This window comes from Raphanus sativus, unplaced genomic scaffold, assembly GCF_000801105.2.
Source record: "Raphanus sativus cultivar WK10039 unplaced genomic scaffold, ASM80110v3 Scaffold0529, whole genome shotgun sequence".
NCBI classification, from domain to species: domain Eukaryota; kingdom Viridiplantae; phylum Streptophyta; class Magnoliopsida; order Brassicales; family Brassicaceae; genus Raphanus; species Raphanus sativus.
In genome coordinates this window covers 22933-36700 of record NW_026615847.1, presented here as the reverse complement: position 1 = coordinate 36700, position 13768 = coordinate 22933, and the positions used below count along the sequence as shown (strand labels likewise).

Here is a 13768-nt window from a genome sequence, read left to right as displayed (position 1 = left end):
AGCTTTTGTAACGGTAAACGCCGGGCTGTCCATATTTATAAACTAAAAACGACGCGTTGTTTGGTATTAAATCAAAACTCGGTTAACATAATGGTCCAATTTAGAAAACCTTTCAAAGTAATTACTATAGATAACGACACGGTGCGTTTTGGTGTCGACTCTATTATTCTGGCTACTGCTGGAGCCACACCTCACTCTCCTCAAAACCCCCGATCAAAACCCTAACGGCCACCGGAGCTCCGAAATGCCGGGTATGAATTCCGATTCCGGCAACGGTGGAGAACTAGTTCCGTTTTCGACTAAGGAGAAATCACCGGCGGTGTATCCTCTTCGCTACGGCCTCAAGTCTCGGGTTCACAGGCTCTCCATCTCCTGGGGGTGCGGGAACAACCTACGCGTCACGGTTCTACGTAACCCGGAGTCACTCGACGACGAAGAAGCTGGCGGTGAGGTGGTTAACGTGAGGCTCAGCGGCGGCGAGGACGGCGAGATCGGCGACGCGCAGTGGCGGAGGATCGCTTACGGATCCGTCTCTCCGTTTGCGCTTTTGCAGAGCAGGAGGAACTCGATTTCGAGCTTGTTTAAGATGGATACGAGTCCTTCGCTGTACCAGACTTCGTGGTGAGGAACACACTCGAGTGTCTCTCTCACTGCTTTGTTAATTGAACCTTTATTAATTGATTTGTTCGCAATGTGTTAGGTGGGAGTACGTAATGGAGTACAGCAGGGAGATTAAATCTCTCCTTAGTGATTCAGTGTCTTCCCCTGCTCCTTTGATTGAAGACCCTAAATCAGTTATACAGGTCAGAACTTTACTATGCTGTATTCAAAGCTCTTCCGTAAGTTAGTTATAGCTTTGAGTGTGGGAGTTTTTTTTTTTTTTCAATTGCAGAGTGCTGAGGAACCGACTTCTTTAAAGGCTGCGTGGGAGTTGATGGAAATGTTTTATGCTGACAAGACGTGTCTGTCTTGGTTGCCAGAACGGCTTGTTGATTGGCTATCTGTAATTACTTTCTTCCTCCATAGCTCTTAATTTTGCAACCTTGTAGAATATGTTACCGATTATTGGTACCATGGCAGGATTATGATGTACTCCTTTCAAGCTCACATCCAACTATCTACTCAAAACTCGAGGATTTCCAAATGGAACTTGTTGGCCTACAGGTCTACTCACTCTCTTAGATATCTTTTATTTATTTTTCAACTCTCATAGTGTCGATTGTATAGCAACTCATATGGTGATCCTCTGTAAGAATTCGATTATGATGACGGTCTGAATTGCTTAATCCGTTTATTCGCATTTGCAGGCTATCGAGGATGATCCAAGATACTGGGAAGTGATGTCATCTGCTTTATCAGTTGGTTGGCTAGAAATAGTGGTTCGTACTTTTTGGGATAGATCATAGCGGGGTCTTTTTAATTTGATTTTGGAAGTTTCAGTTTGCGGAGTAAGCTAACCATACTTTTACTTTTAGGTGAAGTTGTTATACTTACATGGTTCTTATCAACTAGACCAGCTAGGAAATCGTGAGGTTAGTAAAGTAGTTCATGTTTGTGTTTCATGTCATATAATATGGAGTGACTATCTACATGCTAGTACTCTTGTATATGCGCGAATTCCTAACTATTCATAGTGTAATACAAATTTGATGAAGTAGACAGAAAATGGACTTGTAGAAGCTGTCGCTGTTCTCATTTCAAAAATGCCACGGATGCGTCCAAAACTAGAAGCTGGGATATTTGGTGAATGCTTTGCAGCGAAGCCTGATTTTATGAAGGTATGTGAAAAGATGTATCATTCTTTCTCTTTTTATCGTTGTTTAGAGGTTATACTCATCCTACCCTTTCTTCGCTTTGTGCCAGACACGAGAGAGATGGCAGTCTCAGATAACTAAACTAGAGTGCAGTGCCTTCTGGGTTCAATGTGCTCACCATCAGACCCGCGAGGGCTTGAGAAATATGTTGAAGATCATGATGGGAAATGCCGATTGCCTCTCAGCTGCGACATCTAACTGGATGGAGCTTTTTGTTTCTCATTTTATCTATCTCAGGCCATTCACGAAGGTGAGTTGTTTTACTTATTGTTTGTCTATTTTATATTTGAGCCTTGTTGTTTTTTACTCAGTCCCTATTATATCATTTGCAGGGACTAGAAGGCATGCATAATCTTGCTCAGAAATGTGTTCAGTCAAAGCCAACTAACACTTCCCATAAGCTTCTGAGACTGCTTATTGGAATTCTTGGAGATAATACTGAGGTCAGAAATGGATTTTTATCCCAATAAGAGGTGTAACTGTCTCAGCTTTCTGTCACCCTAATTCGGCATGGTGTAATTAAATGATGCAGGTTGTGCTGGCAGTGTGTTCCAAAGAGTTTGGCTCCTGGTAGGCAAGGCGGTCATTGTTTCTTGTTACTAAATCAATTGAGAATGCTATATTGTTATCATAACGGATCAGGACGATACTATTTTGTGTTTGTTGTTAGGATGGTTGCACATGCCATGGAGTTATTGACAGCTGGAAGCGAAGAAGGAGAATTTCTTGTACATGAGGAGCAGCGAAACTTGGGTGGAATCAACATGGAAGAGCTCCATAGACTTGTTTATGCTCAAGTTCTTTCTACACATGCTTTGACTTGGCAGGTACCTTTTCTTTTATGACATTATGTACCTTTCCTGTTAAAAATATCAAAGTTAAATCTGCATAGAACTTAATCATTTTGTTACCTTTTGTGTATGAAGCTTTGTGTTTGAATTTTTGCAGATAGCTCCTGTTTATCTATCATCCTGCGTGAAACAGGGATTAGGCTTATTAGAATTGTTGTTCTATAGGCAGCCAGTTCAAGAGAATCAGTTGCTTATTAAGGTTTCATCTATTTACATTCTCTATCGTTGCTTAGAATCATAGGATCTTGTTAGAAGGCTTCACATGGTAATTATGTTTCTCCTGATGCAGAGCCTAGAGATTTGCCGTCTATATGAACTTAGTTATGTCAGCGCTAAACTTATGAAGGTATTGATTTGTTGAAAATCTATTCTACACGTTTTCTTATCTCAAAATTGGTGGGGAAAAATAAACAGAAAACATATATTTCTAACTGAAATAAGTTATGTTGCTTAGATCTCTGGAGTGCATCACTGGAAACATGGGAGAAAAGGATCTGGGATTTTTTGGCTTCAGCAAGCCCGGGATGAGCACTGTCTCAAAGTGATTTCTCAACAGCTGTTTGATTCTGTTGGAAAGTCATTGTCTGATGAAAGTCTCAAGGTATATATTCTCCACACCATACTCGAAACATATTTCATTAAGTCATTGTCTGATGAAAGTCTCAAGGTATATATTCTCCACACCATACTCGAAACATATTTCATTATGTATTTGTCCTGTTTTGAATTCCATTACTTTAACATGCAGCAATGGGAAGGCCTGGTCGAACTTCTGGGTTCCGACTCGCAGATCTCTGGTGGTCTTGATTTTCTTCACAAGTAATAGTCATCTGTCTTCTGCTTTCCTTGTTCATGGTTTTGGTTCTGTAATAATCTGTCCTAACTCAGAAATTACTTGCCATATTTTCAAGGTATAGAGATTTCAAGAGATCATTGAAGCTAGTCCATGATGGAAAAGCTATAGATGCGGCTCACGAGGCTGTGGAGAGACTTGTATCGGTGTGTAATAATACAACATTTCATAATTATATTCTTTTGTTTCTACATATTATGCTCAAAGCCTAAAATACTGCAGCTTATGAAGAGCCCCTCTACTCCTCAACGCTTCTGGCTTCCTCTTCTGCATGATTCAGTAAAGCTCTGAAATCCTGTTTCTTCTTTTTCCTTTGATTCGTTAGGAGGAGATGCGCAGCTTAAAAAAGTTTTGTTTTCTTATACAGTTGAAGCTGTTGAATTGGCCAGAGCGTTCTCTGTTGAATGTAGCACAGACAAACCTGATGTTGAACAAACTACAGGAAGCATCAATGGCAAGGATAAGACCAGGCTTCATAGAATCTGACTTGTCTGCTCAAGCTGTTGGATCTGTGAGACTTGCTCTAGCAACCAATCTGGGACGTGCTTTTTTGGAGGAATGTTAGAGCATCATTATCCTAAAACTCCATTTAGGGGTTCTTATTTTTATTAATACTTTTAATTAGTAAAAATGAATTAAGAGACAAGAATAAGAAACCCATACATTTATGTGATCCAATGCAAGTATCTTATTAAAGGTTCTTTAAAAAATATTTTTTTTTAGTTCAACCTTTGAGTGATTTCAAGTTCATGAAGCAGCTGGGATCCTCGGCCGTGGACGTGACGGAAGAGATGATCTCTTGCGTAAGAGAGAATGCACCAAAGCTTTTTCTAGATGATGTGTTTGTGTGGAGTCAAGTGTTTGGCGGCAGTGGAGGAGGTGCAGAGAGGATGTGTGTGAGGAAATGGGAGTGCTGTTTCTTGGGAAAGATAGTGCCCCTCAGATTCATCATCACCTTCTCCTTCTTCATTCTCTTCTTCCTTCCCTTCAGCCTATAAACCAAACACAACCATCAAACGTGTAAAGACTTGTTGTGGACTCCTTTATAATAAACTGTATTTTGTTATACCTTAAGCTTTGCTTCAAGCTTCTCCAAAACTTCCAACTTGTGCAGATCTACAAAAAAAGAACGTAAACTTTGTGTAAAAACATTGTTGAAACTAATGAAAAAAAGTTGCATACTTGAACATCCATAGAAGCCAGGAACAGACCCAAGACTTGCCCTTTTCACAACAATGCAGCAGATTGTAATTTCAAAAGGAACAAGAGAGATGGGAAGGAACTAACCTCCAAGATCTTGGCTACATTTTTCAGTCCACGAGCGACTGTGTCCATTCCACTGATATGAGGCTTCAACATCTGTACTCTCTCTCCTCCTGTTTGATCAAAAACATTATAAGCTTCTTCCGAGTTTAAGTTTGTATGAAACAGCAAAACAAAGAAACGTTCTTACATCAAAAGCGTGCCGTTGAAACCAATCTTCTTCTTATAAGCAACAGCGGCTTCAAAGAACCTGGCCATATGATCAAGTTCTCTTTCCATATCAGTGTTCAAGAGCGTCTGGTAACCTTCACGACCACCCCAGAAAACATAGTCTTCACAAAAATCAAACCAAGTCAATTGAAGATCAGATATGTCATCAGTGATGGTAAGAAAGAACAAAGATTAAAGCTTTTTTTCTTACCACTAGAAAAGACGCTGCGTTTAAGCAGACAAGGATCGAAAAAAAACAAAATTTCTTCATAGTTTTCGACCAGATTAACAAACTCTGAAACAAAGACAAGTTATGCTCCTTTGTTCTTATATTTCTTTAGTTTTTTTTGGTGTTCATTATGTATAATACATGCAGAAAATGTATCAGTAAACTGTATTTCGGAATTTTAGTTTAAGTATCAATAGTGGTGATAGGTGGAAGCTCCAATGTGGTCTAACCTCAGATGCTTGTTATGTAGCTGTTTTCCTTTGAACAACAAAATGTAGCTGTTTTTGATTGATAATTTTGTTACTTTTCTGGTACAGAATTAGTTCACTAAGGAAGAGTTAGAGAGAATATAATTATATAGAGATCGTTGATTAAAAGTCAAGAAATTTGTTAAATTTGTAAAGAATTTAAAGAATTTTTTATATTTAAAGTATTTGTGAAAATATTCTAGTATAATTATTTTAAGAATTAAATGATGATGTATGCTAGACTATTGTTCAAGAATCTAAATATCTCTCTGTTTTTTTCGCCGTAGAGAACAAATGTTTCCCAGATCGAAAGACACATGGAGGGATAACCATGCAGAACTAGTGGCACTGAATATAATTACTCAAATGCTGATCTTTAATTTCTGGAAAGGCCTAGGATTCTCCGAGATTCAAGTGGAGAGTGACGTGAGTACAGAAGCAAAAGAAAAGGAGGATGATGCGTTTCCGACTTGCAATGCACCAGGGGCTCATCGATTTTGCTGTTGAAATGGAAATCTAATTGTTATTTTAGTTTATTTTATTTATTATGTATTAAATACTATTTTAGACTTTGTTTAATTTCAATTCTCAAAAAACTTAAAAGAAATGTCTAGAATTCAAATCTCAATAACAGTGGATTTGATGGTATTATAGAATCATTAAAAACCAAACATTTTGAATAACAAAAGATTTCATAAGTCACTAAACAATCATAAAACAAATAACATTAGATTTTAGCAAGAATCTTAGAATCTCTTAACCAATAACAATAGAATTTGAGAATTGTTACAAATTCACATCCCATGCCCCCTAATAAATGTATATAATTATGTTACTCAACTTGGCAGCCAATACTTAGATACCATTCATTCAGAAAACAAAGACAGCAGAGTATCAAGACAATCTTTGTAGTAAAAAATAGACATCACTAGAAACAGCAAAACGAACATCCTGGTCCGGATCATCTGATAAAATCCATCGAAGTAAAAGACAAGATGGATCTTGGGTGTGGGAATCAAATACAAGCATATGCTTTTATGTTCTCACGATTTTTCAGGATTATTCATTCCTTTTACTACTTTTCCTAAAGAGTTAGAGCTATATTCACCTGAAATATCTTTGAATCAGCTTGTTGCACCACCAGAAGACGCCTTTTATATAAAAAAAATACCAGCTCCCTTCACCTGTGTATTGTATTAAATTATGGTCTTGTTTCGTGTCTTACGACTGCCAGAACAGCTCAGAGTCATCACTGTACAAGGAGTAATCTTGTATCTCGAGATTTGCAACATGCCAGTTTACTAGTTGGGATTGCAACACTTTGCACAAGAACAAAGCGCCTGGGAATATCCACCATTCATTCTCGTCCCTGCAAAAACAAATGTTTAGTAGATGTCACAAAATAAAGAATGTGTTATTACAAGGTTTGAGTTTAATGGTCCTTCTCACATGCTAATGTTCCAAGGCTGGAGATATGGAATCTTTTTTCCAGCTGATGAGCCATGATAGTGAATATATCCACACACAAACGCAACAACCTGCCAAAACACACACCAGACACAAAAGGTTTTTTTTAGTCATGTAAGAGAAGGAGAAGGAGACTGCAGAAACCATAGAAGGTCACTTTACTTACGACATTGACCAGAGATGTGAGGTTCCACAAAGCATAGACGCGAGTGCGTCCAGCAGAGCGTCTTGGTCCGTGGCTAAACAAAGCGCTGACTCCAGCAGGGAATGGGAAAATGATGCTGAGAGGTAAAATAAACAGAGCGAGAAAAACGTCCAGCATAGATATTGAGTAGAGTTGGAGCAGAGTGAGTAACATTAGAGTTAGATCTCCTAGGAGTAGCACCGAGATAACCAAACCAACCAGATCCTGTAATCACACCACATTTCAAAACCCATTGGTAGAAATTAAAAGAAAAAGAATGCAATATCAGGGAGAGGCTTTTACCTGATGGCCAACAGGTTTTGAGTTATGAATCAAGAAGGATAAGAGAGAGAGGACATCTTTTTCTTCTTTGAGAAACTGTAAGCTGCCAATGTCTATGATTTCTCCGCAGTCTCGGTGTCTGAAATGATTGATTGAGCTACTTGGAGATTGTGTAAAATGCAAATCACTAGACGTATTATCAATTTGTAACCCCCTGCAAAATGATTTGTGTGAATGAATGAATCTTTGGCAAGTAAACAGCAGAGAGAGGAGAAGTGAAATTTCTTTTACCATGGATGCTGCTGCTGCTGCTGTTCTGTTTCATTTGATGCCACTTCATCATCTACAATGGTCTGAACAAGGATTCCATACTGGCAAGACGAGGAAGGCGAGGTCTGAAACCTAGCTAGGTCAACACGTACACCATTTCTTTTCAAGGCGGGGTTTCCGTGAGTCTCAATCCATCTCATAACCGAGCGAAACGTTGACCTCAGTTTCCCTTGCTGAACCAGGCGCAGCTGAGCGTTCAGACCAGCTACAAACCGGTACCAAGTGGTTGGTGGGACCAACTATTAAAAAAGAAAGTAAATTCAGTATGACATTTTTTTGCAGTCATTAACACTCAAAACAAGAAAAAGACCGAACCTGGCTCAAAAGACTGGTCAGAATATCGTCGCTTTGGAGTGTGTAATAAGCCATGTAACTTCCATCCCCTCCAAAAACTAAAGGCATTGGGAATCTTTCATGAACCGGAGGAGGAAGATCGTTTCTCTTTTCATCCCCACCAAGGAAGAAATCTAGATGAGCTAGCATCAAATCAGGAGTAGCAGCTACCTGCACACATTCACATCACAACTTCCAATGATTATTACCATTAACACTTTATCTCTCTCTCTCTCTCTTTCTAATAGATAGAATATGTACCTTTAGCCCTTCATATAATGCCCTTGAACGACATGAGCGTAGACAAGAATGGTCATATTCTGATCGTACAAAGTCACGTAGTTTCTGAAACTTCAGCCTCCTACGTGATTGCTGCCACGACCACGCAAGAGGATAGACAAGAACTGAAAGCACTATGTATATCGCACCCTCCCACCACTGGTATGCGGCTATAGCATTTATCTCGTCAACAAATCCATTAAACGCAGCCTCGTACCTGAAAGAAGAAAAAAAATCAAATGAGGAGACCTAACCAAAAGGTTATTTCACAAACAACTTTGGAAAGGTAATAACTAATAAGTAGTAACTTACACAATCTCTTTTATTTCATCAGGAGGAGTATGAGAAAGATGCCAAGGTTCACTAAATGTATTAGGACCTAAGAAATATATCCTATGCATGTGTCCCTGTGACTCCTCCACCCTGCTTGTCTCCATCACCTGAATAATAAGATAAAAACACAATTATTAATTATATAAGGAAACTAGCAACCAAAAATACTATTTCCTCTTCCTTTCACATACCTCGTTCAATGACTCCAGGAATGGGAACGAGTGATCAATCTGAGAGCCATGATGAGTTGTAGCAGCAGCTCCGTGTACCTCCTCACCACTTATAAATTTCATTCGAGCAACGCTAAAGACAAGTGCTAGTAGAAGGAGCACGACTACTAAAAGAATGCCGAACAACCAGGGTCCACCAAACGTGTATATTAACTCTTCTAGTGTAGTATAACAATGCGGCATGTGGTATCTGTCAGAAACGCATTGATATGGACAAGGAGCTTCTGCAACACCACCTGTCAAAGAACCAAGTATCAAAGTTATTGTAACTCAACCTCATAGACCGCCCAATGTTTTATCATACAAAAAGTACCTCGAACAGTGACATATACAGCACGATGAGGAAGATCTCTAGGCGGACAAAGGTTACACAAAGCTTTATCAGATCCAGTAACATTCTTATAAGTTCCAACTGGACATTCCTGTAGAATATTGCAACATGTAGATGGTTTGAAGCGTGTTAGACCAACAATGTAACGACGGACAGCAATAAAATAACACATACCTCGCAGTATAGACCATAGAGACCTTCTGGACAAGCTTTACCAGTCAAAGTACCTGCCTCTCCAACGTTATCTTCACTTGCACCCAACCCTCCTCTATAATCAGTAATACAATCAAGAAGAGAAATTAGAGTATCAAAAAACAGGATAAGAGCAGAGTTTTGTTGTGTAGGAACTTGTTATGACAAACCTTACATAAACTCTTCCCTTTACGTTGGCAATGTGATGATAAACATCACCAGTTGGAATATCCGACCAGTGAAAATGAATCCTTCCACCACTTCCCCCACCACCTCCCTTTAGACTACCGTTTCCCCCAATACTAGAGAGAATAGCTGACTTCGCTATCTCAAGTGTGCGCAAGAACAAAAGCACTGTTCCACCTGAACCACCACCAGGTCCTAGACTTGTATTACTTATGGTTTTAAGCGTCTTCCTGGGAGTCTCACCATCAGTTGTTATCGATCCCTCAAGTGACAAGCTTGAAAGTGGGTGCTCAAGCGAACCAATCACTTCACGAATTGGTAAGAAAATAAACTTATTAGGAAGAGATATATTTCAGAAGTTCAAAAAAATTATTGAATACCAAATGTGTAACATGACTTACCAATGATTCCACCACCAGCAACTGAATCTGATGACTCTTCATCTCCACTTCCACTACCAAGTTCACACGGTAGATCTGCATTTCCATAAGAATCGCCACCCTCAATGCAAGTATGATTGTAACAACCGCTTCCACCTTTACCACCATGTCCACCACCACTCCCAATACCGCTTCTCAGAAACCTACCTGTCCCAACTCCACCTTTGCAGCCTGTGTACATACATAAATTAAATCTCTCAAAAAATGGTTCACATAACAAATAAGACACAAATCAGGAGAATCATGTTCAATGAGTATATGTGCCTTACCCATCCCATCTCCAGTTATTGTTCCAGAAGAGCGGACAAGGACGGTTCTAGCCAGATGGAAATGTATAACAGATCCTTTGATGAGACCTTCGACAGTAATATCCTCAACTCGGCAGATCTACAAACAAAGAAAACTATTAGGCACATTTTCATTCATTCATATTTCTTCTGTAAACAAGTTAAGCACCTGAAGAGTGAATGGAAGAGATGAATTGACATTGCAATCCTCCGGCGGGTGGAGTAGTTCAACAGGACAATCTTCACGTTGACAGTAAAGCTTTGGAGTGCTTTTGAAAAATAAAACCAAACATAAAAGTTTTCACTGGCTCAGTAGTACAACAAAACAAAATGCTAATACAAAGATGAGAGTGAGTTTTGTTGAAGGATCATCCGAACCTTCGGAACTTACAGGCCACCAGTTGATGTATTCTGCAAAGGACCACGCAAAACCGCTCCAGCTCCAACCTTCACAAATCATAAAAACGCCCACTCTTTACCTAGTAACATTAGATGTAACAGTCCATATGATGTGGGTTATCTTTCTTACCTTGATGCTATAAAAAAGAGACAAAATCAGACGCTGTGCTTCTATTGTATCTCCGGCGCCTCTTAGATGTAACAGACCCTGCCCATGTACTCCGAGGTTTCCATTGGATTGTATCACTGATGACTCCTGTATAAATAAACAAATAATAAAAGAGCAAAATTATAGGATTGTCTACTACTATTCAGCAGCGAAATAATTAAATGAATATAATTAGAATACCTTGAGCACTAACAGATTACTAATATCGAGCATTGAAGTCCCCAACATTGTCACTCCACCACCATCAATAAACATTCTTGACTTCAACATCAAGAACACCTTCACTGTCATACGCAAAGCCCCAAACACCTAACACATAACATAGAGATCCATTTAGTACATATAATTAAATAAATAAAAAACCAAACGAGTTTTCAAAATTCATTTATTTTCAAGTTTAATAGGGTACCTTGATAGCAGAATTGCTCATCAAGACTTCCTCTGCGAATAATTCAAATTCTGAAGAAGCATAACGAGCAAGGCCAAAGTTCAACTCTCCACCATTTGACAAACTTATTGATCCTTGAACCTGTAATACCAGTAACATATATATAACCCTCTATAGTACCTCAAAAAATATTCTTAAAAATCTTTACCACAATGACCAAAAGATGATGACAATGTCAAGAATGTCAGTAATTTGCACAAACCTGGACACGGCTCCAACGCAAAGGAACAGCAACTTTGGCCATATTTTGGATATATAAATTAGTGAAAAGGCGATGGTAAGGGAACTCCAAGAGAAGAGTGTCTGTAAATGTTGTCTTATTCTCGTTGTCTATAGTTAAGCTCTCTGAAACAACATCATACAGTGTCCCAGAAGCTCCAGCATTTTCTTGACAACCAAAACTACTACCTCCTACAAAAAAAAGGTTACTTATTATTAAACAAAGAGGGGACCATCAAGATGAGTTGTCAAGACACGTCCAAGCGCAGTATCATCATCGTAATATCAATTTAAGGAATGGTTATAGACCAAAACTGAAAGCCTCACCATGGATAAAGATTTTAGGTTCAGAGTGGCGGCTGTATATATGAACAGACACTCGTCCACCACCTCCACCAGCATAACCATCACCTCCAGATGCACTTATAAGACCATTTCCTTCCCTGTGGCATGAACCAAAACAGTATTTTTCAGAGATCAAATCAAGAACCAAAAGAAGCTATTATACCTCTGCACCAACAACCCATCAAATGGGGATAGCATAATAATACTTACATAGAGGAAGTGGTTTCTAACAATAGATTGTAACTAAAACTCTCATTAAAAGTTTGGAGCTTTCTAATATTAAGCTCTCACTATTCACTAGCAAAGCAAAACAAAACAAAAGTGGATTCAGAAAAAGGCAGATGCTAAATGCAGCAATAATTAAAGGTCTAAGCTTAGACCTTTGTTTGCATTTAAGTTACCACCAACCACCTAATGTGGAATCAGAAGAGTACTAATAACTCTTTCTTTTATCTTTTTTCTCAACATCACTAAACCAATACAAATCCTAAAATAATCAAAACTCTCTCCCGTTAAAGAAAGAAACTATCAGAGTCATTAAAACAAATATTAAAGAAAAGAGTTTACATTTTATGTGCCATGACGAAGATGCTGCCGCCGGACCCACCACCACCTTTGACTCCACCACTTGCCCCATCAGCCAAAACGCTGCCGTTTAGCCCCACACGCCCTAAAACCTCCATCCCCACCGTTCCGCCGCCACCTCCACCGTAGTCAACCTCATTGCTCGTGGACCCACCTCTGCTACCATAAACCTCCGGCTTCTCGAGAGACGACCAGCCGTACACATCCCCACCCCACACGTCCCCGGGAAGCTTCCCCGTCGTATCGGACAAACAGCAAGCCCCTCTCCCACCGTATCCTCCGCCGGCTCCTTCCACTCCCTCCGGCGTCCCGCTGGCCCCGTACGGCGGTTCCCCGCCCAACCCAGTGGTGTCCACCGCCGAGCCGACCGCGAAATCGGCGTTATCCGCCGCGAGACGGAAACTCCCGGCGACGACCGTCGAGTTCTCGGCCAGCGAGAAGTTCCCGGAGATGTTGACCGTCACCGAGCACCCGGGGATACTGCAGACCAATCTGACGCCGGGCAAGACGTCGAGGTTGCCTCTGCCGGAGATGTAACGGTCACGCGTGAGATTCAAATCGGCGACGAGTTTGCACGTGGTGTCCAGCGAGCCGACGCCGTGCAGGTCGTCGACGCACGAAACGGAGGATTCGTCGTCGTCCGGTTTAGGCGATGGCTCCGGCGCAGGCGACGGAGAAGGTGTGGGAGGATTGTGGTCTACGTCGAATCTAATCGGAGTCTCGTCATCCCACGACGCGATTAGTTTCGGATTTGCGGTTAACACGTAGAGGACGATGAAGAGGGCGAAACGGAGATAGAGTCTCATTATTTTGAATGAGGATTCTGATCATCTACAGATGAGAGTTGCCATATAACGATGACATTAACCGTTGCGTCGCTTACGAAAAAAAATTAAAATCAGAAAAGAAAATTAAGAAAGATTTATACGAAGAGACAGAACAGAGTTTTGAACATATGGTCGTCGAGACAGAGGAGGGAGAGAGAAGAAGAAGATAGCTTTGGTTTTGTTTTGTCTAGAGAGAGAGAGTGCGAGGAGGTTGAAGGAAGGAAGGGAGAGGCGCGCTTTGTTCGGTAGATGGTGGAGAAAAGTTTTAGAAAGCTTTTAGCTTTCGCGTTACACGTGAGACTTTCTTTTTATGCTAACCAATGAGTTTATGACATGTGTTAATATATACGCTAAAACGACCAAACTTAATTAAAACTTTTTGTTTTCGTTCTTCAGACTTTAATTAGGAATAAAAAAATAAGAATCTCTAGTTA

General features: G+C 40.1%; 3 protein-coding genes across 3 annotated transcripts; 1 reads left to right on the top strand and 2 right to left on the bottom strand.

The window, feature by feature from the left end:
- The first annotated feature begins 132 nt into the window (after positions 1–132).
- On the top strand, positions 133–4232 carry LOC108843103 (nuclear pore complex protein NUP85). Its single transcript, XM_018616198.2, has 18 exons — positions 133–621; positions 701–803; positions 893–1003; positions 1081–1164; positions 1308–1379; positions 1476–1532; positions 1659–1778; positions 1864–2064; positions 2147–2257; positions 2347–2384; positions 2485–2641; positions 2763–2864; positions 2955–3011; positions 3120–3266; positions 3414–3484; positions 3577–3664; positions 3741–3797; positions 3886–4232. Exons 1-18 carry the CDS (start codon positions 245–247, stop codon positions 4081–4083), a joined length of 2151 nt encoding a protein of 716 aa, XP_018471700.2. The 5' UTR covers positions 133–244; the 3' UTR covers positions 4084–4232.
- Positions 4233–4348: 116 nt separating this feature from the next.
- LOC108843106 (uncharacterized) lies at positions 4349–5334 on the bottom strand. The gene is made up of 4 exons (XM_018616203.2): positions 4972–5334; positions 4806–4894; positions 4588–4634; positions 4349–4510 (listed from the first exon to the last, which is right to left on the bottom strand). The coding sequence occupies exons 1-4, from the start codon at positions 5058–5060 to the stop codon at positions 4349–4351; spliced, it is 387 nt and encodes a 128-aa protein (XP_018471705.1). The 5' UTR covers positions 5061–5334.
- A 795-nt stretch (positions 5335–6129) lies between these two features.
- Positions 6130–13590, bottom strand: LOC108843195 (uncharacterized). The gene is made up of 22 exons (XM_018616323.2): positions 12490–13590; positions 11905–12020; positions 11561–11769; positions 11320–11439; positions 11091–11219; positions 10872–10997; positions 10734–10789; positions 10512–10611; positions 10325–10442; positions 10017–10226; positions 9600–9921; positions 9412–9505; positions 9220–9328; positions 8868–9142; positions 8656–8783; positions 8326–8560; positions 8047–8235; positions 7693–7970; positions 7423–7615; positions 7102–7344; positions 6918–7006; positions 6130–6837 (listed from the first exon to the last, which is right to left on the bottom strand). Exons 1-22 carry the CDS (start codon positions 13311–13313, stop codon positions 6690–6692), a joined length of 4311 nt encoding a protein of 1436 aa, XP_018471825.2. The 5' UTR covers positions 13314–13590; the 3' UTR covers positions 6130–6689.
- Positions 13591–13768: the final 178 nt, after the last annotated feature.

What these genes read in the sequence shown, in the direction of transcription:
- LOC108843103 (XM_018616198.2), top strand. Translation starts at nt 245, where the DNA reads ATGCCGGGTATGAATTCCGATTCCGGCAACGGTGGAGAACTAGTTCCG. An exon ending in TGGAACTTGTTGGCCTACAG is followed by an intron (nt 1,165 to 1,307) that starts GTCTACTCACTC and finishes TCGCATTTGCAG; the next exon opens with GCTATCGAGGATGATCCAAG. An exon ending in TTGGTTGGCTAGAAATAGTG is followed by an intron (nt 1,380 to 1,475) that starts GTTCGTACTTTT and finishes TTTTACTTTTAG; the next exon opens with GTGAAGTTGTTATACTTACA.
- LOC108843106 (XM_018616203.2), bottom strand. Translation starts at nt 5,060, where the DNA reads ATGGAAAGAGAACTTGATCATATGGCCAGGTTCTTTGAAGCCGCTGTT. An exon ending in TTCAACGGCACGCTTTTGAT is followed by an intron (nt 4,895 to 4,971) that starts GTAAGAACGTTT and finishes TTGATCAAACAG; the next exon opens with GAGGAGAGAGAGTACAGATG. An exon ending in ATGTAGCCAAGATCTTGGAG is followed by an intron (nt 4,635 to 4,805) that starts GTTAGTTCCTTC and finishes CTTTTTTTGTAG; the next exon opens with ATCTGCACAAGTTGGAAGTT.
- LOC108843195 (XM_018616323.2), bottom strand. Translation starts at nt 13,313, where the DNA reads ATGAGACTCTATCTCCGTTTCGCCCTCTTCATCGTCCTCTACGTGTTA. An exon ending in AATACATCAACTGGTGGCCT is followed by an intron (nt 10,612 to 10,733) that starts GTAAGTTCCGAA and finishes ATTTTTCAAAAG; the next exon opens with CACTCCAAAGCTTTACTGTC. An exon ending in TCACATCTCTGGTCAATGTC is followed by an intron (nt 7,007 to 7,101) that starts GTAAGTAAAGTG and finishes GTGTTTTGGCAG; the next exon opens with GTTGTTGCGTTTGTGTGTGG.